General features: G+C 38.1%; 3 protein-coding genes, 1 long non-coding RNA gene and 1 pseudogene across 15 annotated transcripts; 1 reads left to right on the top strand and 4 right to left on the bottom strand.

Annotated features, from left to right (window-relative positions):
- The first annotated feature begins 25 nt into the window (after nt 1-25).
- Nucleotides 26-6,541, top strand: LOC135586103 (protein ABIL2-like). Of its 8 annotated transcripts, XM_065182358.1 has the most exons (12): nt 26-263; nt 350-585; nt 1,189-1,271; nt 1,379-1,529; nt 1,711-1,810; nt 1,967-2,068; nt 2,168-2,207; nt 2,328-2,413; nt 2,526-2,626; nt 3,241-3,376; nt 5,695-5,776; nt 5,851-6,541. In XM_065182358.1, exons 2-10 carry the CDS (start codon nt 475-477, stop codon nt 3,367-3,369), a joined length of 903 nt encoding a protein of 300 aa, XP_065038430.1. In that variant the 5' UTR covers nt 26-263; nt 350-474; the 3' UTR covers nt 3,370-3,376; nt 5,695-5,776; nt 5,851-6,541. The 8 variants fall into 8 exon arrangements, with proteins under 8 accessions (XP_065038430.1, XP_065038431.1, XP_065038432.1 ...); XM_065182359.1 differs by having other exon boundaries at nt 437-585; nt 3,241-5,776; XM_065182360.1 differs by having other exon boundaries at nt 371-585; nt 3,241-5,776.
- On the bottom strand, nt 6,288-7,450 carry LOC103984717 (uncharacterized). Its single transcript, XR_010513360.1, has 3 exons — nt 7,312-7,450; nt 7,184-7,236; nt 6,288-6,744 (listed from the first exon to the last, which is right to left on the bottom strand). It is a non-coding gene; the product is annotated as an uncharacterized LOC103984717 (long non-coding RNA).
- Nucleotides 7,451-10,795: 3,345 nt separating this feature from the next.
- LOC103984719 (importin subunit beta-1-like) lies at nt 10,796-13,509 on the bottom strand (annotated as a pseudogene).
- Nucleotides 11,644-16,726, bottom strand: LOC135673402 (UBP1-associated protein 2C-like). Of its 2 annotated transcripts, none has more exons than XM_065182353.1 (2): nt 15,349-16,726; nt 11,644-13,516 (listed from the first exon to the last, which is right to left on the bottom strand). In XM_065182353.1, exon 1 carries the CDS (start codon nt 16,655-16,657, stop codon nt 15,350-15,352), a length of 1,308 nt encoding a protein of 435 aa, XP_065038425.1. In that variant the 5' UTR covers nt 16,658-16,726; the 3' UTR covers nt 11,644-13,516; nt 15,349. The 2 variants fall into 2 exon arrangements, with proteins under 2 accessions (XP_065038425.1, XP_065038424.1); XM_065182352.1 differs by having other exon boundaries at nt 11,644-13,511.
- Nucleotides 16,727-19,371: 2,645 nt separating this feature from the next.
- On the bottom strand, nt 19,372-24,981 carry LOC103984720 (UBP1-associated protein 2C). 4 transcript variants are annotated; one of them, XM_009402278.3, is made up of 2 exons: nt 23,551-24,981; nt 19,372-19,712 (listed from the first exon to the last, which is right to left on the bottom strand). In XM_009402278.3, the coding sequence occupies exon 1, from the start codon at nt 24,884-24,886 to the stop codon at nt 23,552-23,554; it is 1,335 nt and encodes a 444-aa protein (XP_009400553.2). In that variant the 5' UTR covers nt 24,887-24,981; the 3' UTR covers nt 19,372-19,712; nt 23,551. The 4 variants fall into 4 exon arrangements, with proteins under 4 accessions (XP_009400553.2, XP_009400552.2, XP_009400554.2 ...); XM_009402277.3 differs by lacking the exon at nt 19,372-19,712 and adding an exon at nt 19,861-20,192; XM_009402279.3 differs by lacking the exon at nt 19,372-19,712 and adding an exon at nt 20,362-21,957.
- Between the last annotated feature and the right edge of the window lie 1,801 nt (nt 24,982-26,782).

Raw genomic sequence — 26,782 nt, 5'->3', positions numbered from 1 at the left:
ACAGAGTCAAGACGGGAAACGACGTGTGACAACTATTGCCTTCTGCTTCGGGCGGCTGACACAGCGTGGGTGGCGATGGCGAGCCGACCATGTTGGAAGCCGAGATGAACGTAGAGGTATCATCTCCATCGTCGCCTTCCGGATCGGAGTTGGCCGTCTCAGCCAGAGAGCACAGCTGTACGGCCTTCGCTGCCCGCTGGGTTCTCTTTTGCCACCTTTGCTGCTTTATGCTGGCAGCTTGGCATGTTCCAGAACTGAGAAAGGTGAGTGATGATCAGGTCTTGTCTTGCAGTGGCTGTTTCCTTTTCTTCCTTCTTTCGGCTCTCATGAATCTCCAGAATCGGTTAAGGTGTTCGGGTTTTACGGACAGAGAGAGTGTTGTCTTCCCTTTCTTATCTTGGAGGTGTTAAAGGTGATGCCGTGGCTGTGATCGCAGCAAGGATTTCGATTAGCAGCTATCTTTTTCTGTCATCAATGGAGATCGTAGCTTTTCCATCTACTTCTGAGATGTTTAACCACCAAGATGCGTCTAACTTTGACGAGCTCTCGATGGAGCAAAGCCTGCTCTTCTCTGACACCCTCAAGGTGCCCTGCTTGCATCACAACCACTGTTTCCTTTTGTTATAGTCTCCTGTGATTTCTTCCAGATCAACTTCGGTCTTTATATTTCTGGTTAGGCTTTGTATCCATTGCAGATGACGATATTGTTTGCTTATTATCTCAAGAAGATTACTTGATATTGGAAGCAATTGATGAAATTTCTGAAATCACTTTCTTAGAGAAGACTATGCAATTAGGAATGGAAGTAATAATGACCTACAAATTGTATATGCATCAAGCATTTGCCGGTATTCTGATACTACGTTGACTGATGATTTATTTCATCTAATGACATGTACAGTATTTCATAGTTTTCCTCCATCAGAAAAACATCTCAGTATCTTTCTGAAAGTTACTCCCTTAGTTGTTTTTCTGCTACTACAGTTCTCATTATCATTTGACTGGCTACCTTATTAGTGATGTGTATGTAGTTTGGGATTGTTTTTTGTCAAAAGTTGGTGTTATTGTTTTATTCTTTTATAAAAATGCCAATTCTTTTTTTGTTTTTGATCACCCAGGAAATTCATGATCTGTAAATTGGTACTTAGCATGTTGAATTTTTGCTCTCATATCGGTCTGTGTCTTCAGGACTTGAAGAAATTGAAGTTGCAATTGTACTCAGCCGCAGAGTATTTTGAGTTGTCATACGCTACTGATGACAACAAGCAGCTGTATGTGTATTTTTAGTTAACTTCACAAAGATTCGTCGCAGAAGAACTGGAACCAGGATGTGTCTTGTTTCTTCTAATTCAATGTTTGAGTGATGGGTTTTGTGCAGTGTGTTCAACACCTTGAAAGAGTATGCTATTAAGGCTCTGGTTAATACTGTGGATCATCTTGGATCAGTATCATTCAAGGTAAACAGCCTTCTTGAAGAGAAGGTTGATGAGCTGTCTGGGGTGGAGTTCCGAGTTTCGAGTATTGAACAGGTATGTTTTCATTGATGTCAAGAGAGATGGTTCTTAATTTCAAATTATTGAGGATCAATATTTTTTTAGTATAAATCAAATTATATGAGAAAAGACTAAAACATCACAGTATTTCATCATCGCTTAAATAATTTGGGTGCTTAAAACGAGTCCAAGTTCTCATTTTTTCTTGCAATTCCAGAGAATTCGAACATGCCAAGAACTTGTTGACCGCGAAGGTCTTCTCCAACAGTCTCTGGTGATTAAAGCTCCCAGTTATTCCAAGCAGTACACTTTCCCAGGTAAGTTACTGGTCTTTCTGCGGTTCATGTTTCTCTCGTGCTGGAAGCTTATCTATAAGCTATATATTCTTGTTCAAGTTTATAATTTTGACAAGTGATCAGAGTTCTTCTTGACTCTTGTTATGTCTGAGGTGCTTCCTTTGTGTGGTAGCTCAGTAGGTAAATCCATGCCTGATTCAGGAAGGCATGCAGCACCAAAATATGAGAACCTGAATGCGGACAATGATAATAATACTGAACCATACAAATCTCACTCTGGTAAAATCTTGATGCATTTCCCTTGATAGTATGCATTCAGTAATAGGTAGCTCTTGATTGTGTAGAACTACCGACTAATATTACTCTTTGGCTTTCCAGCAGTCCATTTGACAAAAATGGTCAAGCCACCTTCTTTCAGGTACATATTTGTGTTCTTATATTCTGATTGCCAATAGCAAATTTTAGCAATATAACCATGTTCTTATAACAAAATGAATATTAATTTTGTGTATGCTTAGTGAACTTTTTTTTTTTGCAGGAAAATGCTCGCCATGTCACCTCTATCTCCTAGGAAAATGCATCCTTCATTGCCGTCACAACAACCTAAAAGGGCTTTCGGTGCAGGTGCTTGATCACCAATACTATTAGCTTGTGCTTATTCATTTAAACAGATGCTAGTATTTGATGTAAACAGCTATAAGTCATTTTTTTTTGTTTTTCCTTGTATGCACTACAGAGAAAAAAATTCCTTTTTCATTGCCGAATCCACTTGCGCAATCAAGATTATTTATAACAAGGTCAACTGAACTCAACTCATTATTGAGTATTGCAGGGCAGGTAAGATGCATTACTATATTCTTCTTTAGGATTGTGTGTCAAAGTTTTTTCGGGTGCAATAAAAGTAACAGAGAATTTCTGATCTTTTATATCTACATGAAGCCATTGTTTAGGCATAGAAGAGGGAATTTTTACAAGTCTTACAAGATGTCTTCAAGAGTTTGCCAGGAGACTATTTAAGAAATCCGGGACAGGCTATCACAATGTAAAATTCCTCATGTGGATCTAATCCTGTCATTAACAATCATGTTCCCTGCTTGCCCATTTTTACATTATGGAAATTGCTAAAGAAAACTCTTTAAGTAAATGTGTGATAGGGAAACTCCTAAGTGCCTAAATAATTGAATTTTGATTGTAATGTGATCATGTTATACTGATTTACATCATGCAGTAGCATTACTGTCCAAGCATTATAATCGCCCGAGATGTCAAGAAGTATGAAACTTGCATTTATCATGATAACATAAGGTTTTTTGCACATCTGCAATACACGCACATATATTCTGATTGAATATAGTGCTGTAGTTTATCATCAAATTTTGGTTGCCTTGAGTTCAAAATATTCTCTTCCAAAGGAAATCAAAATGTGCACTCCATGCTTTTCTACCATGCAGTCTTCTTCACGAACTCAGAAATTAGCATCCGTGAGCTTGCATGCTGAATGGAAAAACCAAAAGGACAGCGAGCAGAACCAAAGCAATGGCAAGAAATTCCTCAAGTCTCTGCTTAGTAGGCGCAAATGAAAAGATGGTATGCTCTATAATTATGTGGATGAATCCCGAGATATTTAATCTGTAAGAGAAACTCGGAGAGAGAAAAAAAACAGTCGGTCATCCACATAGAACTCATCTATTTTAATATGTTTTCAATTTTATCTCAATTTCTACGGTGAGCAAACAGAAAGCTGCATGGTACAAGGCAATCGATAGGAAGGCGTAGTAGTAGTCATTAACTGTGCTCCTGTTGCCTCAAATTTATGTTCTTTGTATGGTTTTGTTCTGTGTATCTCCAATTTTACCTATGAAATTATAGAAAATTTTGTTTAATAATGGAAAGGAGCTGTTATTTTATTGTAAAATCACTGCAATTACTACAACTATTGGGTGCATTGATGACAAATAAATACTGGATCCATTTCTGCAATGGTTTTCTTGGCTTTTCTATTTTATGCAATTTAGACAAGGGATTAGCAGTTTTGATCATTTTCAAGGTTCAAAATTGGCCAAGAAAAATCTTCTTATATGCTAACCAAGCTCTTAGTTGCTAAAAAAATAGCAAAATATCTCTTGATGAATGAAAATCGTATGCTAATTTTGTTTATATGCAATTTATCAAAGGTTATTTTTCCTTTTTTGCGACACCAAGAGTCCAAAACTGAACATCAAATGGTTGCTAACTATAAATTGAACTAAAGCAAATACCAGCACCCTGTCAAATTCTAGTAAGATGAAATGTAGTACATGTACCATGTGAGACTAGGGTTTTGGAAGAACAAACAGACTATTATTAATCATTTTCTGGGGTTCTCTTTTTTGTTGTCAACTCTTGTGCAATCTTTGCCACAGAAATTGTTAGATCTACAGCCAGGACAATGTCAGCATCCTTGAACCATGCAAGAGTTCCATAATGGTGGTCAAAACTATAAGATCACCAACAAAGGTAGATCAACAAAAGTACAATTATACAGATAATGAGATAAAATCTATCATGTGTTCTAAGAGGAGTCAACACAAAGGACCACAAGATGCAGCTAGGATAACACCAAGAATTATCCCATGCCTTAATAAGGAAATAACTTTATCTGCTGAATAGTCTATTCAAAGCCTATGACACCCCTTTTATAGTGTCAGGACCCTGTTAGATTCCATGCTAGGGTGGATTTACCTATGGCCATCAGGAGGAAGACAAGAGTCCTGATTAGACTTTGCACATGTGGCAGGAGAAGTCATGTTTGCTCTGCACTCTCCATCTTGGCTTTTGTTAACTGGAATTTGCCTTCAATGAGGTCATTAAGCCTGTGTGTTTTCAGTAACAACTAGATGTCCCAACTATTTATGTTGGGTTGCTTGGATCTTTCTTATTGAGTAATGTGTAGGATTGTCTTTCTAGTTAGATAGCATTTAGATATCTTTTTACTGTATTCAATAAAGTCTTCTTAATTCTTCTTCTATTTCCCTTGGCATCTATCTTTAATCCTCATCAATTCAGTTTATCTAGTCACATCAACTACAGATGGAAATACACAGTGATGGCCAAAACTTAATTGACATTGTCATTATTCTTAAATTTGCAAAGAATGCATTCTAAAATGTATGATTTATGATAGTTGATTCTTTTGATGTGTTGGTTTGATATGAATAATAGCAAATGGCACAATTGCTAGCTTTGAACCTTTCTTTCCATATTAAATAATTCAAGCTTCCAAACTGTAACTATTAATTTCTTGATTACTCTGAAAAACACATTTTTAACCTCTCAGAAAGATCTGCTTTCTTAGAAATCTGGATATTAATCTCATTTCCTTTTATAACACAAAACATTCCTGTATTGTTCATAATCACAGAGAGATCTTGAATACCATGCATTTACCTGCATTTAAGTAATTGGCCTTTTACACTTATCTAGCAAATGCTCTTGAAAACATCTGCTGCTATGGTGAAAATGTAGAATTTTGTTACCAAAGAAATGAAAGAAACAAAAACTCTTCTGAAGGATGAAGATTAGCAAAGGTAATTGTTGGATGTGACTCTTGTTCTAATTCTGGATTAAAAATAGATACATTTTATGATCTAAGACCAGCCTAAGTCATAAGGGGGTTGACAAATCATTGTAGGATGCTTTAACTCATCTCTTCAGTGGAAAGATGAGCATGAGCTATAGAGCAGGTAATTACAGTTCAATAATTTTCTCATTTTTAACTATGACTATTAATTAGATGCATGGGAAACACCACAAGCTGTGGATCTGTTGGTGAAATTCTCCAGATCGCCTTAACCCTAGAGAAGTTTCAGATCTTGCTGTTTTAAGCTCCCAGTCTGCTTGCTCTCATCAATTAACATTGTTTTCAGCTAGACCTTGTGCAAGAAAAGGAGATTAACAGAAGTTACCAACCAAAATTTATATTCTACATGTCGGCATAGTCGATAGAAGGTATTTTTTTGTCGAATTCTTAGATTTTCCTGCACTCTTTTTATCTCACCATTCTTTGGTGATCATGGTGGTAGCTGCATCCCCACTTCTTTCTCAGAAGCTGCTCAGTGGATATGGGGTTGAACTACACACTGGTGCATGTTTCAATGGGTTGGCAGCCACTGCTTTGATTCTTGTGGTGCAGGAATTGGTCCCCATAAAGATGATGGTTACAGATAGCAACCCTCAAGAAGTAGAAGAAGAAGAAGAAGAAGAAGAAGAAGAAGAAGAAGAAGGCCACCTCTGTCATGTTCATGATCATGGAAGAGGCCACTATTTAATAGATAAGATGCTTCCATGTAGATGTTGACAGACCTACTACAAGTTCATAGGTTTGGATTTACTTGAAACATTTTCAAAGCAACACCCATGCTTTTCCTTTCATTTCTGAGGTGTGAGAGTCAGATAGAGATCAAGATGACCTCAATTCAGTTCACCAAAATGATTAAAGAGATGAGTAGAGACTCAAAGATGAAATGATAACACACATATAAGATCATTGACTTGCTTCCTTACGGATTATTACATGAAACAAGAGACTAGTAGTACAAATTCACTCTCATTTTACTGATTCAAAGGCTACACTCTGATTCAAACCAGTACATGTATTGTTCAGCGGCACAAGAAGATCGAGTAGGGAGCTCCTGCCTCAACAAGAACCACATGAACATCGGCATCTCAGTATTGCCATACAGTTGAAAAATTTGACAACATGTAGAACATAAATATCTATATGTGTTTTTGATGCTGCAGGTTGATGTGCAGAGAAAGAAACAGTAAAGATGAGACTAATCCAGTGGGACAGAAGAGGCTTTAAGCTAGGGTTTGCCTCCAATCCCTGGCTTTCCTTTCTTGGGGTCATGCTTAGGGTTAGCTCCTCCATAATCATAATCTAATGTAGTCTCCAGTAATGCCTTTCTGCTGTTCATCTGCAAAGATAATGGACACATGTATTAGAAAACTCATCAAATGCAGTTCTGTTACCAGTTAAGACAAACTGTCTTCCTCCAAAAAGAAGCAATCCTACTCCCAACTATTTTAAGGTGACAACACAGTCTGCTGATTAAAAACCTCTGGTAATGAAGTGTTATTAGATAATTGGCCATCAGGTATATTACAGAGTTAGAAGATATGAAGAAGAAGGTTTACAAAAATAGAGGTTAAATCCATTCTTGAATCATTTTGAGTCTTTCAGATTTCTGCTACATCTCATGAACAGCCAATGACATGTTTTGTTGGATAATGAGATGTCTTCTTCTGTACATGGATTGAAAAGCTAGTAAAGAGTAGAAAACTGCCTTCACTAAGTTCATGATCTGTGAAGGTAGCTATTTCACTTGCATGCAAATGATTAAACATGCTCATTACCTTGGCCACCAGGTATGCAGGTTCCTTCCCAGTTTGAGTTCTTCCAGCTTGGCCTGTGAGGAAGACACGGTGCATCAGAGAGAATATAACAATGAATAGGACATACAAAACCCAAAGGAAGTACTTACAAGAAGAAGACTCAAGGAGAAGGATCAGCAAGAGAAAGATGAGGAAGGTTTTGACTCTTGGCATGGTTGCTGCTCTTGTTGTTTGCTTTCTCTATGAGGGGCTTGTGGGAGGTTTGCAGGGAACCAAGGCTCCTTTTATGGTTGATCAATGGCAGCTGGAAAAGGCTTGTCATGGTCCTTTTCCATGATTGCATTGTGGAATGATGATGAAATCCATTAGCACACCAACAGTTTAAGTCAACTACACTATCTTAGTAACTTCAGCATCCTTTGTTGCCTATTCTCCTCACATGAGCTATTGAAAATCCATTTTCTAACATAGTTAAACACTGTGTCTTTGCCCTCTAAGCTCTTTGGTTGTTAGCAGAGCATGTTTCAGATCCATGGCTACAAAATGTATGTCCATAATGGTATGGTGGTAAGGATTAAGTTTCATATTGGAGGAGACAAGTGCAGATCTCATAGGGTAGGCTTTCAAGGAGATCTCTTTAATAGCAATTCAAGAAAAGCAACAAGTACCAGTTAGGAGCACCAACAGTCCCATGAGGAACAAAACAGAGAGAATTCAGATTCAGCATTGTACAGATAACAATTAAGGGAATGCAGAATTTTGAGATCTTGGCTTCTGCCAATGCTTACCTTAAATCATGTCATGAAACTACTAGTTCTAAGCATGCAATTCATTGATCCTCTCAGCAAAGGCCATATCATAATTCTGTTCATCAAGAGATATTTTCTAATCATTGTAAGAATATACGATCCGACTTTGATCGTACGCATATTGACTCGACTCGTACACAGATTTACAGAACAAAGGAGAGAATCCAGCAGCAATATAATTGAGGGCAGTACATCAACATGCAACAAAATGCCATCACAGCCTACCTAAATTGACCATATTAAGTGGACCAGCATGTTCATAGAGAGCAAGTGTTGGGACTGCAAGTGTAGGTGGCCAGAGAAGTGGCTGTAGGAAAGCAATCAAGAGAGAGAAAGAGAGAGAGAGAGAGAGAGAGAGTCAAATTGAATCAAAGGATGTTTCTCTGGTGCTTCATACTGTTCGCCTTCTTGTGCAGCTCTGCAAGTAAGTCTCATACGCTGCACCAATGACCCAATATCCTTTTCACTTTGATGAATTGGTTGGATCTTTTCCTTTATGCAAAAAGAATCAGGACTTCACCATCCATTACCACTGTATCACAATCTGGACCAAGATTTTGGTGGTGACCATCTTACCACCAAGGCAAACAAATCAATGAAGCTGACTGGCCATCCATGTATCCCTCCAATGGAATAGTGCATGGCCATTGCCACACCTCCTCTCTGTAGCTTTTGAAAAGCAATGGGTGTGTAGCACAATCAAGAAATAATACTGTGATTAATCTTGTTTCAGCCTTGCCAAGGATCCATGTTGTTGATCTGAAAGCTGATGGAAAGCTGATGGTTTATGTGTCGGCAGAGCAGTTCTATGGACCTAAACGCTTAATCTTTTGCGGTTCAAAGATTCAATGACTGCATGTGGAGAACATCAGGATCAAGTGTGATCTGCATTTATATGTCAGGTCAAATTCATATGGAAAAGTAGATTGGAAATACAAGTCTTCGGATCATTGTGAAAAGCACAACACTTGATGGAAAATTCCTACAATATACTGTAGTTGACACTGTTGTGCATATCAACAGGCGAAACTTGTGCAAGAAATTGGCCAAACTTGGCAATCAAGAGAAAGTGGTACCCCATCATGTTACATAGCAGTCCTTCGATATGTTGCTATCTTAATGATATCATCATAATAATGACTGGCATTTTCTCGGCTGCTACTTATTGAAGTCTCAATCAACCAATACACAACAACTGTATTGCTACAACAAAAATCTTTAGTTTGTTTCTGCATAAGATAACTTGAGATGTGAGTTGACGATAACACCAAAGGGCATTAAGATAATTAGACCGAAAAATATAGCTTAAAGAACCTATACAATACACAGCTAAGTCACCCAAGTACTTAGAATTCAGTAGAATGTTGTAAGCACATCTGCATAAGGACTTTGGTTCCTTTATGTAAAGACAGGATAAGGAAACTGACACCAAAAAGAAGAAAAAAATGAAGATTCTGCGTTCAAAGGCAGCATTATAGGACACAGGAGGCATGTAAATGAGGGTGTGAGAGAATTAGCAAAGAAAGGCATGGTTTTTTGCTGAATAAAGAAATACAAGAATGGCAAAATTATTGTGTTCCAAATATTAAAAAAAAAAAGGTGTTAACAATTAATGATCAGATCTTTCTGCATTAGTCCAAATCACTGGCAATCACTTCAAATCAGTCTTTCTGCATTAGTATGATTCAGAATCAGAAGCATTATTGCCTATTGGAGTCTCAACAACAGCTACAACAGCAAAAACTGTGTTTAACAAAGAGGTCTTGAAAGCCTCAGAAGATGCTTCTTAAAGAGATGCAGCATCTTGCAGAGACCTCCAAACTTTTGTCTTAAAGATGATGTTAATTCCATACATAGGAGGAACAGACATGGGTCAAACTGATGATAATTGTATGAAATTATACTCAACTAACTTAAAAAGAATGTCTTCGGGCAACATTGAGCACCTACCAAAACTTGGCATCATTATCTCTAATGCTACCACAGATTCCTTCAGTTTGATCTATATGATATCCCAAAAAATATATGATTAGCATTTCTTTTCCACTCGGCGAACAAGAAGTCAGATAAACACAACTGTATACATTGAAGAAAACCCAGCACTTAAACAGGCAATTTCGGTAAGACCACTAAAAAGGAAGTACAAGATGCCGACGGAGTGACCACTGCAACAGCTACCTTCCATGGCAGTGAGAATGAATGCTAAGACAACCTTGTAATTGATGTAATTACTGACACAACAGATAGTATAATGCATACACTAAGAGCCACGTACTGTGACTTCTACAATTTGCTTAAGTGGAGGAGCAAGAAATGCAGACAAAGTCCAGAAACAACTATGCAAGATCCAAGACAACATCCCATCCCCCGGGAAAAGAACAAGAACCAAACAGCAAAAAGGCATAGTTGCGGGGTTGAGGAGAGTATTATGTACTTGGTTGTGATACAAAACACAATATGCTCTTCGACCACAACCATTGCTGCTTTTGTGTCTTTCGATCCAGGCATTCACCATGATTTAGCTTCTGTTGCAGAAGGACGACATGCGAAGGACAAGGACCATACAGTTGAGCAAAAAAAAGGCACCTCAGTCTTTGCAGACATACGGTGTATAGCTCCTTACAGATTTTCCAAAAACTGAATTTCAGCTCTCCTGAAGAATCAGCAGTGGGACCGCATTTAAGCTCCATTTCCAAAGCGAATGAGAAGATCCCAATACAAGGTGCTCATGCATGATCTGAAAAATGGCCCATGTGACCGTCCAGAAAGACACACCTTGCGCAAAATGGTGACGACCGACACATTCATGCAACCCAGACCAGACTTGACATGACCGCTATGCATATGCAAAATTATATAAAGTGCCAAAATTTATCATTAACCAGAGACCGCCCAACTAATGGCCAACTTAGCCCGATCAGCAGACTCTCTTATGAATTGATCGTCTGATAGCAAGCATTCTCCCAAAAATTCTTTGCTTGCAGCAGACTGATCGATCAAAGTCCCAGCGTGAGCACCCAGGGTATCAGCTAAATCACCCAGGACACCTACTGCAGTCTTCATCACTAGTTTAGAAAAGAAATGATCACAAGTCAGTCAGAAAGAAAAAAGACAATTATCCAAAAACTAACCTAAATTAGAAAAGTCATAATATGAAAACCCACATGTCCTTTCCATTGTACAATCTATCAAGGAACTGAAGGATGTGAGGTGCATGAGGCATCAGCAGCTGGGTCTTCGGACAGCTTTTAAATCCCTGTAATATCCCAGAGAATGCTTCCAGAATTCCATTTCTGAGTTCGTTGGTATATTCCAGCATTTCATCGTCAGTTGCAACAGCGTATGCAGACAGCTCTGCTGCACTTTGGAGCATAGGCATGGCATATATCAGATACTTCTCAAAGGTCTCTCCTATTGCTAGTGTAATATCACCAAGACATGAAAATATTGGGGGCTTAACAGATCTGTGCAACTGATTGCTAGATAAATCCTTAAGGAGTTGTGTCATGATTCCATCACAGTAGGGCAATATTTTGTCCTCCAATGCCCTGCATAAATCCCCAACCATGCCAACAGTGACAGCACAGACCTGATATTCCTGAAAATTTTGAAGACCCATTTCTAAATATGGATAAAAGCTTTGCATGTACTTTATAAAATTTCCACCAACAGCATATGCTAGAGCACAAATGGCGAGCATAGCCTCTTCGTGCACCGTAGCATTTCGGCAAGCAAAAACCCTGAGGAAGAGCTCCATTATCTGGTCTGCATACTGCATAAGAACATGCTTTGTTGCCTCAGATGCTCCCAACTTCTGGATGATAACCTGCAAGCACCCACAAAGAAGGCCCTGCAATTCGTTCTGCTTCTCTCTTTCATCTGATGAAAGCTTCTGTGCCTCAAGCGTTTGGTGGAACTCCATCATGATAACCGGAACCAACTGCATTACTACTGGGGCTGTCTCATCCCTTGAAGTTCTCACAACCTCATTCAAAGTCTCGTACGCTGCAGTCCTCAAGAGAGATTATCCAGCGTCTTCCCTGTGTGTAACATTGAGAAGAGCATGGACAATGTCTTGGAAGAAAGGGGACAGCGGCGATACTGAAGTGGCATCCTCGTAACCTTGAGAAACATTAGGGACATCTTTCATGCTCTGTAGAAGGACTATCAGGATCTGATGGCAATTCCCATGAGTAATTACATGTGTTTGCACAGTTGACCCATGGAGAAACTCATATTCTTCCAAGTGTCCATGCGGTAGTGTCCTTGACATGGTTATTTGGGTCTTTCATCATGGCAGTAAGCATAAAGTTTAGAGCAACATTCACAAGAGGAATGAGTTTTTCAGGTGATGGACCCTCTAGAATCGAACCAAATGCATATGTTGCTGCATCTCATTGCCTCCAATCTGGTTTTGTTATGTTCTCTTCAATAAAACGCATCACAAGAGGCACTATGTCATCTCCAACTGTGCGTGCAACCAAACCCAAGCATGTTCCACCAGCCATCGCAAGGTTCCAAGATCCTTCATCCTGATCTTGATCCTCTTCCTGCTGAAGAAGTGTCTCCAACAGCATAGGAACCAATGCAGGCAGTGCTTGCTTGACAAAATAATAACAAGGGATGTCAGAATCAGCAGTATAATCACCCCCATATTCATCTAAGATGTCAATTTCTTCATCACAAATAGAGTTCCAGAACTCTATAGCTTGAAGAGCAACAGGCTCATCATCTTCTCTCACAGCTTTCGCTGTGATGTTAAATATGTCCTGCATGTATGATGCAAGCTTGTTGTAGTAGGTAGATGAGATGGCCACCAAACACTCAAATGCAGCCTGGCGTATCTTCACCTCTGTGGATAAAGTGGCTTCACAAACCACTCTCGTAATATAGTCTCGTTCCATGTCATTTGAGAAATTAGCCTGTGCAAAACCGAGAGCATTATACAAGGCTCGGGTAGCAGCCAGTCTGACATCCATACTCCCCTCAGATGCATTCATACCCTGAACGACAGCAGTATCTTGTTGACTTGATCTTGGTCAACGACTTGCGGAGAATCTTCCTCACATATATAGCCAAGAGTTTCAATTGTGGCTTACTTAACATGAGGCTGAAGCTGGTGGATGTTTGATAATAGAAAGCCTGTAAGTTCAGGCCACTGTTTCTGAGGTAGCTCAATACCTGCAATCTTAGCAATAACTTGGGATGCAGTAGATCTAGCATCAGTAACAGGAGAAGGAAGGGTCTGCATCAAGCAAGCTCTGATCTGGGTTTTGATAGCCACATCTAAGGACAACCATCTTTGGACAAGTTCATTTTTCCCATGTTGCTCCTTCGCATCCAGAGAATTTTTAAGGATCAAGCCAGCTAATTTACGGCTATCAACAGGCTTTTCGTTGTTTGATAACTCATTAGAAAGAGATAGTAAAAACACAGAGATGTTTTCTTCCTGAAAGTGTTTCAGGCTTTCTTCTGCATGTTTCCGAACTGTACTATCCACTGAGATTGTGCATTCAAAAGAATCTGGGTGACTTCCATTGCTGCTCTAGAAAAAAAAGGGGAGAAGAGGTGAACTCTTAAGTTGTACATAAATCATGTATCTTTACACAAAATTCAGATTATAGTCTATCAAATAAACTAGTAGATGCTACTCAACAAACAAGAATCAACAAAGTAATGCCTCCAACAAAGCCTTATACCTAAATTCATTAACAATTGCAAACCTACACATTGTCTACACCAATAACCACTTTACTTAAGTTAGTGCAGAAAAGAAGTACTTCAACAGCATGCATTTACGTCAAATGTCTAGTCCATAAAACATAAGGCTGTGTATCGTGTATTTCTCTGTACGAAGAATAGGACCCCCAAACATAAGGCTGTGTATCGTGTATTATCCCTCGCACATTAATCATTAAATTCATAAAAAATAAAGTTCCAAAGTAAAAAAAATGATTAAAAAAAAATCAGATTCCTTTCAGAAAGGCACAATTCAACAACACCTTCATAGTCATAATAGATCATGCTTGAAAAGAGCATTAGAGTCCTGGAAATCAGATTCCAACTGAATTAGCATAACTTACTACCATTCCTTCATGTGAATCATTCATATCCATCATAGATAATGTTGAAAAATAAACTTGGACTTTTTAAAGTCAGATCTCATTCAGATAAACCTAATTAAGGTCGTCAACCCACAAACTGATCATTCATGTCCACGATGAACAACATTAAAGACAAAACCAGAGTTCCACAAGTCAGATTCCACTCAGAAAAGCATAATTCAAGATTATCCTTGTCACACTAATCGTAGCTATCCACAATTAAGCTCTGAGGCAGCACAATAATTTATTTGGCATCAGCTAAAATCAACTGCAGCAATAAAGTGAACATCTACGAATGACGAACAATATCTTCAGCAGATCTGAATAAACAAATGAGAAAAAAAAAGCATTCCCTATATACTCCCGATGGCAGACCAGAGAAAGATCAAATTTGGAGCACTATAAGCGAAGAAATTATCCGCAGATCTTTTCAACACCAAATCCACACAAAGAATCAACTTAGAACCCAAAAAACCAGATACAAGTGAAGTGAGAAACATAACTAGAATTACGACTCAAACTTAAAAAAAAAAAAGTTCACTCCAAATCCTGTAAAATCGCATTAGACAATATAGCAACCTTCTGTAAGAAATCTGTCGATTCTCTTAGAAACCATCTTTAGCTAAAGCAGGGTGAAGAGAAGTAATGGACCAGGAAGACGCTACGTTGCGCGTCCTGAAAGCAGTGGCAGCAGATTTCTCCCAATCTGCAAAAATTGAGAGGGAGAACGGGCGATTTTTCAGATATCACTTATGCGGAATGGATCGCCACCGGGAGAGGTTGCCAAAGCCGATCAGGGACCGGAGGGGTGGCCGGGGAGGATAGAAACCCTAGGAGGAAAGATAAAGGCGAAGGGTGGGAAAGAGAGAAAGGACAAGAAAATGAAGCGGAGGAAGTGCCCACGCTACGCCCCAGCTGTGAAACTGGAATTAGGGTTTAATTGTTCACGATGTCTGATCGACGCCCACCGGCTATTATTTATTATTGAGATTGTTAATCTTATAATAAAGGGCCATTAAAGAGGCTCTAATATTGACCATGGTGGACCATAATGACCTGTTAGCATAATAATATTGACCAAAATATCTAAATACAACATATTCGACACTATAGGCAATAGAGACCACACTAAGAAACCATGACCTAACGCCAATAACAGCAATGGTAAATATCAAAGGAAATGATGCCAAGAAAAATAACAAAAGCTGATAAAACATAAACAGAAATCTAAAACAGGAAAACACAAAGACCATTTTTGAAGCAAATATATTACCTTAGTAATAAGGTGGCACATTACGATAAAAACCTCTACCTGGAACCCTCTGCCCAGGAGAGGATCCTGCTGGCTGGTGATGCTGGCCCTGGTATGCTGATGATGACAGAGGATAATGTCCACCCTCCGGATAACCACCTGAAGGCATCCTAACTGAGCTTGGAGGCATACGATAAAGTGATGAGCCCATGCCATAACCTCCATATCCACCGGAGACAGGGCCACCCAAACCCCCTCCATATCCTCCAGCTACAGCACCACCAAGCGATGAAGGCACCTGACTGCCAACCGATGACAGACCTGGAGTGCCAGGACCCATGGATGATGGCAAGGAAGAGTTCATATTATGATGGTGACTCAGTCCAGCAGCACCCGGCAGCGCACTTCCAGAGTAACCACCATATGAGCCGAGACCGCTACCTGGACCACCATATTGGCTCGAGAGAGAACTTGGTAACGAGGACTGTGCACCCAATCCAAGCCCATCTGAACCCATATCGGCACCACCACCCATGGGCTGGCCGGGGACACCGCCCATGGGGGCAGCACCTGGTGCAGGGGCACCTGGCTTCCCCTTCTTACCCTCTATTGCAAGCTTGCAGACCAAGTTATGCCCATCGATGTTCTTGTTGGGATCCACGAGGGAATTTTTTGCCCCCTCCACTGTCATGTAGACGAAGAGGGCGAAGCCCCGGAATTTCCCCGTCTGCTTGTCGAACCCAAGAGGGCCCTCCTCGATCTCACCGTAAGAGGAGAAATGGGCAAGGAGTCGGTCAGATGGCATGTCAGCGGGGACGTTCGCCACATAGATCTTGCGGAGAGAGACATCGACAGACGGAGCAGCGCCGGACCCGGAGTTACCGGCGGCAGCAAGCTGGGTGACCGTCATCCGGCCATCGATCTTCTTGGATGGCTCTTTTAGGGCACGGAGGGCACCGTCGATATGGCGAAAGGTGATGAAACCGTAACCCTTGCTCTTCCCGGTGGCCCTGTCAACAATAACAGCGGCCTCCTCAATCTCGCCGTACGTAGAGAAGAGGGAGCGAACGGCGTCAGTGGTGGTCTCCGTGCCGAGGCCGCGGATGAAGAGCTTGCGCTGGCTCTGGTCGCGGTCGGCGATAGCGCGGACGTCGGCGAGGACGCCAGGCTCGCCGCGGGACACGGCGGCGGCGACGATGTCGCGGAGCTGGTCGAGGGAGAAGGCGTCAATGATTTTACGGCCATCTTCCGGCGTCAATTCGACCGCCGGGATGGCGGTGGCGAGGGCGCCGTTCTCGTCCGCCTTCCGCTTCTTGTAGGACGGATCCATCAATCAATCGATCTCGCGGCGGGGTCGGACGGCGCCCTAACCCGACAAAAAGTGAAGGAATCGGGAGCGACGGATATGGCTGTGGATCGAGCATCCGCCTATTTATACTAAGCGTGGAGAGGCCGCGTGATGCGGGCCGTATTGGGACTTCAACGAAGAGAGCCCAATAATAAAAATAAAACTCTCTCGTTCATTAAATGAATAAAAAAATAAAATTTGATTGTTTACATATTTTCATAAATTTTTTAAACTAATTATATATTATCCCTTATAATTAACTATCTTTAATATCATTTTATATTTTTTTAAAAAAATATATTAAAATTTTATACTTATAAAAATTAAATATTTAATTTCTTTTTTCCTCGTATCATCAACTTTATCAATAAAATATCGTAGGGTTTAGTATTGAAATATCGTAAGGTTTAATACTGAGGACATGTTGACTTTGTCTCATTTAGATTTACAATGAAACACATAATATGAGCACGTGTTGACTTTGTCTTATTTAGATTTACAATGAAACACATAATATTTCTGCTGTCAATGATATGAGAAGAAATGAGTTTAAATATTTTATTTTTATAAATATAAAAATATAAATATAATACTTGGAAATATAAAGATCAAAATATTAAATATAACTAATTATAAAGAATAATACATAATTAATCTTTTTTTTATTTTTCTTCAATTCAATTCAACAACATGAACAATATTTTTTAATTTATTTTAAATTCACATGTTTATCAGATATTTTTGCTAACTCATGTTTTCCCAACTATCAATGTAAAATAAAATGCATGTAATTGTTTACCTTGTCATATTCATCATCTCCGAGAATATACCATTATTCAAAAATTCATAGATCAAATGAAACTTGGAGAACAATCATATATAAAAATATATATATTTTTTTCTCTATATCTACCTTCATCAAAACCTTTAAGGTATTCATAAAATAATCAAATATTAATTTTCATGGTTTTATTTCTTTACAAACAAGGTATTTCCATATACAGATTCTTTGTTTTTAAATTTACCCAATTTCATGAATCCAAAAAAACTTTATTATATTCTCTTATCATTTTTTTGGTTACATTTTGCTACATAATAAAATATTTCATCTAACGCTGTGAAAGGACAACATAAATTGAAATATGATGTTTTTGTTTGATACAAAGCTAATTATATATAACCGTTTATAATTAGATATCTTTAATATCTCATTATATTTTTAAAAATTTGTTTATGATCTTTATATTTATGAAAATAAAAGATTTAATACATTATTTTTAAATTTTAATATAATAAAATTATCGTTTTAATCATATATAAGGATTTAAATGATTTATTTTGTAAGTAGCACTAAGTATAAAGAAAATGTTAGAATCAAAATACTAAATAGGACTAATTATATGTAATTAGAACTATGATACGTTAGAGGAAATTTTGAATGGTTGGAACGAGAATAAAAAAAATTTTCTCTGAACTTATAATTACACAGTACCCTTGATATTATCATGAATAATATTTTGGCACTATGATTCAAATATAGGAAACATTTATTGTTGATTTTATCATGAATAAAAAAAGATAAATATAATTTTATAAAAAAATATGTTTTCCTTCCCTATGGACAATAGATCACCGATAATGACAGTGGCGCACAAGGTCGACGACGTGCGAGATAAAAAGGAGAATAGGACTCGATGAAAAGATGCATAATGCGATTCTCAATCTCAACAATACGTCATACACGTTGGAGATTGATAAGACAATGGAAAGTGCCTCTTGGAGTCTCAGTACATAAGGGAACGGTATAATTCTGCCACCTTCGACACCCCAACATTGGCAACATAGGAGGTGTTGGCAGAGGAGGTGGCCACACTTCACCCATGTATTTTATCGATGGGGCTAGCAACGAAATCAGGAGGCATATGCAAACGTCATCCAACAAACTAAGCTTGCCGAAAGGGGGGGGGGGGGGGGGGTAACTACGGCGCTTAGGAAAAGCAAGCAGGATAAGAATTTAGCTTATAAAAAAAGACTTTCACAATTAATCAGCACTTTAAGAAAGAAAGATGCGACAGTAAACTTCGACAGCTTCGGTTTTCCAAAGAGAACATCAATCACATTATTATACTTACAATTGTATTCATCTACAATATTATTAGTTTCAGCAAAGACTTGTAAAATCAGACGACAAAAACAGTCCGTAATTCCATCTAGACAAAAAAAGATCAACATCTCGCTTCTTCTCTCACACTGTATTCATGATTTTATATCATGACTGTTGATTTTTTTTATGAACAATTCAGAACCGTTCATAAAACATTAAGGCTTCACTTCTAGCAGAAGAGAGATCTGAGAAAACAACCTAATATACAACTTATCTATCTCTTGAAGGTAAGTTCCAGCAAAACAAAGTACAGACCCCATCAGGCACAGCTAGCTTTGTTTGAACACTGAAAAAAAAAACATTGTACTCGCAACCTAGTTTCCAAATTTTCCAAGCACATATATTGTCATTAATTCCAAAACCAAGATTAATATAAAAGAAGGGCACAAGATATTAAAGAATCATATATGTTCCAATCAACTTGTTGGGACAACATGAGATACTTTGCTTTTAGTAAATATTTATTGAGCCACAAATCAAACTCATCAACAACCTGAGACAGAATTTAAATAGAAGCGCACAGAGATGGAGATGGCTAAAAAGTTATCGTTTATATAAAATTAAATCAACTCTTAGCAGATGCAGATTGCATGGCCCATGTGTTTCTTATCAAAAGGCTATATTTTAACAGGTCAACAATTAGAGTTCTAACATCACTAACAGGAAGGGAACTGACAGAAGGACGACCACACATCTAGCAAACAGAAGATGATTCCACAAAATCTTCTATCACTAAGAAGAATTAGCATGGCAGCTTACAAGGCATGATCATGAGAAATGACGCTTTAGACAGCTATTTTGCAACCACACACTGTGTGAATGACACTTCAAACTTGAGGCACAATCCACCAATTCAGAATCAGAAGTCAATGCCTGAACAGAACGATACATTCAAACAGTGAAGAGAACCCACTATGAGTACAAGAACAAGAATTAATCAAAAGAAATGCATTACACATTGAATCAAACACAGGGAATCAAGGAATTTTAACACAGCCAATCAAATGATGAATGCAAGTCATGCGACAATGAGGTTGCATAGCCACAATAAAAAAGCAAGCCAAAAAGGCAAGTGTGTTAGAGTAGGATAGTAATTTAACAATTCAAGCAAAGATAAGAGACAAGTCCCATCCAGGAAAGTATTACATACAGAAACAATTATACCACTCTAAAGTTCATGGAGCTTCTAAAGCAATAAAAACCTAGGGTAGAGCAACTATATCTCAACGGCTACATTCCAGAGCAGAGAAGCAGAGAAGTAGCCACAAAAGTTTGCAAGCCATTCATCAAAACAGATAACAACCTGAATTCAGCACTACCATTCAAAGCATTTCCTCCAAAGTTGCCATATACCTGAATCACACAATTACCATCAAACAATAATACAAAGACAGACATCATGGATACGAATTATCAGTCATATCAGAGTCAGGCTACAGAACTCACAATAGTAATAAGAGTTATGCAACAAAGTAATGCAATTTAGCAGCTTTAAAATTAATATTTATGGAAAAAATAGACATAATATGAACCCATGCTAACTAAACGACTTAAACAAATACTATCACATCTTAATGTATCAATTATCTGAACATTAAACAACAACATCCAAACCAATAATGGCTTCGTAAGCCACACATAAGGAAATATATATACATTTTTATCCACATTTTCAAAACACATCTTGTGATATTCAAACACTACATGAGCTTGCATAGCCACAAAGAAACAAACCAAAAACTCAGGACAAAACTGATGTTCTTGACCAAGACTTGGCACATCCATGTTCCAGCGACCACAAGAATGTTACATATGCACAATAACAAACACCAAAACGTTCAACCCAATTTATAAATGCAGAAAACGCCATTCTCTCAAGATTTCTCAACTTTTGGGGATCATACAAAAGGCCATAACACAAATTATAACAGGTGTAAATAAATTTCTAACACGAGAACAACATGATACCCTGCCAACTTAATTAAAATACAAAATGCTATTGCACAAGAACTCTGAAGATATTAAATAATGCATAATGCAATCAAGAGAGCAACATAAACCACAAGAGTTCAAGACATGCGCATTTGGAAACCAATCGTCAAAGTCTACAAATGAACAAAGCCAAACAAGAAAATCACATACAGCCTAAGGTAACAAAATCTATATGATAACAGTGATAAACTAAGCTGTTTACTAACAGTCGACAATTTAATCACCTCTAGTACCTACTCAATCAATGAAATCACATGAACAAGGAGCAGCATAGAACATTATCATGTTACATACAATGGAAACATGCACAACAGAACAAGCACAGCACTATTTTTAGTTTGGATGAAGCACATCTTATAAGAATGTATACTGCAGTCTATAAACTCATTTAAGCTATACTTTTATTAAGCTAAGATTTTATGTTGTAAAAGCTAAGGTATTAAAACTTCCCAAAAATACCCAAGGACAAAAGATTGATGGATGATTATCATGTAAACAGAAAAAAACTAGAAAATCTGAAGAAAAACAAACACCTTTTATAGAATTTTGATATGATTCACTTGTGGACATAAATGATAAAATGACAACAATTAGCATTGTCAATAGATAGAATGCATAAAACATTACGAAAATAATTTAAAATAGCCAAAATTTCAGTTTGTATATCCAAATATTAAATATACTTATATGTTCATTTCAACACTACAAACAATCTTTATTTTTCATACAAAGGCATTTACTTTGTAAAGTACACCTATTCTAAACCACTTTCTGGAAATAAAGCAACAATAAATAGAGCTGCATAGATGCAAATGCAAAATATATGAATCATCAAGAACAAAAACAATATGATTATTCCATGTAATGCAACAAATATGTGCAAAGATAAACTATAAATAACAAAGAACTATTTAGTATTTGATAATTCATAGACCTGTGATCCATTGCACCATAGTCAAACTAGTCAGACAACATTCTATATTGAAATTCACAATCCCCATATAAAGTTGTAATAGACGTAGAAATTTTTGCAGCACAAAGAACATAAAAGCCTGCCATGCAGCTAAATTTTAGGCAACTAAGGCTTCCAACTCCAATAAAGAAAGAATATCAAATTTTACCTTTTCTGCAACAACAAAAAACTTAATAAGCAAGCAAAATCAGCCTTGCTATTACAATATATGTGAGCAACATAACCACAAAGAAAGCCAGAAGCAACAAGACAGAACTGTCAAGAATCAACAGCAAGATTCACTGCAATCTACATAATTTCATTAACTACAAAAACAAGAAAGCTATATGACCAACATACTCAAGCACACAAGCAAGAAAGTGTTTTTCAACAACTAGAAATAAATTAAATTCAGTAGGTAGAAAGGAAGATGTCCACATAGACCAACAAATATGGAAAATTAAATGGAAAATAAGAAATGCAGGTGACAGCGACAACACAGAGAAAAAGATAACCAGCACATGAACATAAAAACAAAAGGATAAAGTTATATGAGGCCAACAAATACCAAAGGATTACAATTAACACAATTAAATTTAGACTAATATCTCACTTGATGGACAAGACAATGTTTACTTTTATAACAGGAGAATACATTGATCAACAAAGAAATTACAAAAAAAATCAAGATTAAAAGCTAAGTCAGAACAAGCAGAACCCATCGAATCCCTACTACAATGCTCTTAAGCCAAAAACAACTAACAAACCATTGACACTGATAAATTTTCCGTAAGTGATAGAAGTTTACTAATTATATTTGTTAAAAGATGTATGAAATCATGAAGAATTTTCATGTTGAAAAAGAACCTAGTTTCTAACAATATATCAAAAACCACAGGCATATTACCGAAGATGTTATCAACATTAAATGAAATAAAAACCAGCAAAAGAATGTTACTTCCTGGGACCATACAGAATGCTTAACAGAATCTATGGTTTAATTATCTTAGCAAAATAAGACAAACTTTTTGACACAAAAATCAAGAAATGGAACAAAAAATAATATAAGCCATGATTCAATCAGACCAAACCTGTGATCGAACAATATCACATAACCATTACAGGGACAATGGCAAATAATCAAGCATCCGACATATAACTGCAGTCACCTACTCATAAAATAAATTGTGTAGAAAAAACAGTAACAGTATGACCCAAGATGTTCAAGTCTAAATTATCAAAAGTCTGTCTTTCATTTCATCACAAATAAGGGATAACACAGCCTTCCAACTAAAATTTAGTCTACAGTCCTTTAAAATTTAAGTGAGACTAATCATAAACTATCTCCAACTAGAAGCAGTCCAAAATCCTCAACCAGTTTTGCATCAAGACAGATACCTCCAAACATTCCATCGCCGGATTCTTTGGTGACCTAAGCATATTGATATTATGAACTTAGTGATCGATCATTTGAGCCTGTAATTTACAAACCCATTCTAAAGGGCCATTAAAGATGCTCTAATATTGACCATAGTGGACCATAATGACCTGTTAGCATAATAATATTGACCAATATATCTAAATACAACATATTCGAATTTATAGGATATAGAGACCACACACTAAGAAACCATGACCTAACGCTAATAACAGCAATGGTAAATATCAAAGGAAATGATGCCAAGAAAAATAACAAAAGCTGATAAAACATAAACTGAAATCTAAAACAGGAAAACACAAAGACCATTTTTGAAGCAAATATATTACCTTAGTAATAAGGTGGCACATTAGGATATAACCCTCCACCTGGAACCCTCTGCCCAGGAGAGGATCCTGCTGGCTGGTGATGCTGGCCCTGGTATGCTGATGATGACAGAGGATAATGTCCACCCTCCGGATAACCACCTGAAGGCATCCCAACTGAGCTTGGAGGCATACGATAAAGTGATGAGCCCATGCCATAACCTCCGTATCCACCGGAGCCAGGGCCACCATACTGAGAAGACCCAAGAGGGCCACCCAAACCCCCTCCATATCCTCCAGCTACAGCACCACCAAGCGATGAAGGCACCTGACTGCCAACCGATGACAGACCTGGAGTGCCAGGACCCATGGATGATGGCAAGGAAGAGTTCATATTATGATGGTGACTCAGTCCAGCAGCACCCGGCAGCGCACTTCCAGAGTAACCACCATATGAGCCGAGACCGCTACCTGGACCACCATACTGGCTAGAGAGAGAACTTGGTAATGAGGACTGTGCACCCAATCCAAGCCCATCTGGACCCATATCGGCACCACCACCCATGGGCTGGCCGGGGACACCGCCCATGGGGGCAGCACCTGGTGCAGGGGCACCTGGCTTCCCCTTCTTACCCTCTATTGCAAGCTTGCAGACCAAGTTATGCCCATCGATGTTCTTATTGGGATCCACGAGGGAATTTCTTGCCCCCTCCACTGTCTTGTAGACGAAGAGGGCGAAGCCCCGGAATTTCCCCGTCTGCTTGTCGAACCCAAGAGGGCCCTCCTCGATCTCACCGTAAGAGGAGAAATGGGCAAGGAGTCGGTCAGATGGCATGTCAGCGGGGACGTTTGCCACATAGATCTTGCGGAGAGAGACATCGGCGGACGGAGCAGCGCCGGACCCGGAGTTACCGGCAGCAGCAAGCTGGGTGACCGTCATCCGGCCATCGATCTTCTTGGATGGCTCTTTTAGGGCACGGAGGGCACCGTCGATATGGCGGAAGGTGATGAACCCGTAACCCTTGCTCTTCCCGGTGGCCCTGTCAACAATAACAGCGGCCTCCTCGATCTCGCCGTACGTAGAGAAGAGGGAGCGAACGGCGTCAGTAGTGGTCTCCATGCCGAGGCCGCGGATGAAGAGCTTGCGCTGGCTCTGGTCGCGATCCGCGATAGCGCGGACGTCGGCGAGGACGCCAGGCTCGCCGCGGGAAACGGCGGCGGCGACGATGTCGCGGAGCTGGTCGAGGGAGAATGCGTCAATGATTTTACGGCCATCCTCCGGCGTCAATTCGGCCGCCGGGATGGCGGTGGCGAGGGCGCCGTTCTCGTCCGCCTTCCGCTTCTTGTAGGACGGGTCCATCAATCAATCGATCTCGCGGCGGGGTCGGACGGCGCAAAACCCTAACCCTACAAAAAGTGAAGGAAGCGGGAGCGAAGGATATGGCTGTGGATCGAGCATCCGCCTATTTATACTAAGCGTGGAGAGGCCGCTTGATGCGGGCCGTATTGGGACTTCAACGAAGAGAAGCCCAATAAAAATAAAACCCTCTCGTTCATTAAATGAATAAAAAATAAATTTTGATTGTTTATATATTTTTATAAATTTCTGAACTAATTATAAATCATCTCTTATAATTAACTCTTTAACATCCTGATTCATGTATTTTTAAAAATTATATTAAAAAATTTATACTTATAAAAATAAAATATTTAATCTCGATTTTCTTTGTATCTTCGACTATACTAACGAAAATATCATAAGGTTTACTGCTAATCACGTATTGATTTTGCCTCACTTCGATTTACAATTGAGCATATACAATATTTCTATCAGTATAATTGATGACGTGAGAAGAAATTAGATTAAATATTTCACTTTTATAAGTATAAGGATCTCAATGTAATATTTATAATTATAAAGATCAAAACATTAAATATAACTAATTATAAGAGATAATATATAATTAACCTTAAATTTATTTATTTTTTTCTTCGATTCAATTCAACCACATGAACAACCAATTTTACTTTATTTTAAATTCGCATGTTTATCAGATATTTTTGCTAACTCATGTTTTCTCAACGATCGACGTCAAATAAAATGCATGTAATTGTTTACCTCAAACAGGTCATATTCATCGTCTCCAAGAAGATACCATTATTAAAAAATTCATCGATCAAATGAAACTTGGAGAACAATCATATATAAAATTATATCACTGATTATATTTTTTTCTCTATATCTTCCTTCATCAAAACCTTTAAGGTGTTTATAAAATAATCAAATATTAATTTTCATGATTTTATTTCTTTACAAAAAAAGGTATTTCCATATTCAGATTCTTTGTTTTTAAATTTACCTGATTTCATGAATCCAAAAAATACTTTATTATATTCTTTTATCATTTTTTTTGTTATATTTTGCTAAATAATAAAATATTTCATCTAATGCTCTAAAAGGGTAACATAAATTGAAGTATGATGTTTTTATATGATATCTTTAATATCTCGATCAGTATGTTTTTAAAAGCTCGATTATGATCTAAAGTGAAATATTTAATATCATTATTTTTAATTTATAATATAATAAAAATTATCTTTTTAATCTTATATAAGGATTTGAGTGATTTATTTTGTAAGTGTAAAGAAAGTGTTTGAATCAAAATACTAAATTGGACTAATTATATATAATTAACCCTATGATATGTTAGAGGAAGAATTTAACGATTGGAATGAGAGTAAAAATAATGTTAAATAGTTACTTAGGATTAACATCTCAGTCCCATACTTTAAAAAGTAGCATTATGATTTCTATACTTACGAACGTAAAACATTTAATTCAAATTTTTCTCACATCGTCAATTTCATCGTGAATGAAAAAGGATAAAAAATAATTTGATAAAAAAATATGTTTTCTTCCCCTATGGATGGTAGATCACTGATAATGACAGTAGCACATAAGGTCGACGGCGTACGAGGGAAAAGGAGAATAGGACTTACGATGAAGAGGTGCATAGTGTGATTCTCGATCTCATTGATACATCGTGCGCATTGGAGATGGATAAGATGATGGAAAATGCCTCCTGTACTCTACACACATGACTCCCTCTTGGAGTTCCGGTATAATTCCATCACCTTTTACACCTGTCTCATGCTTGCTATTGCCAACTTGGACCCTAATGTTGGCGACAAGGGAAGTGGAGGTGGAGGAGGTGGCCACGCTTCACCCACGTGGTGTATATTTTATCGATGGGGT

Source organism: Musa acuminata, chromosome BXJ1-5 (assembly GCF_036884655.1).
Source record: "Musa acuminata AAA Group cultivar baxijiao chromosome BXJ1-5, Cavendish_Baxijiao_AAA, whole genome shotgun sequence".
Taxonomy (NCBI): Eukaryota; Viridiplantae; Streptophyta; class Magnoliopsida; order Zingiberales; family Musaceae; genus Musa; species Musa acuminata.
This window is presented reverse-complemented; position numbering and strand designations above follow the sequence as displayed.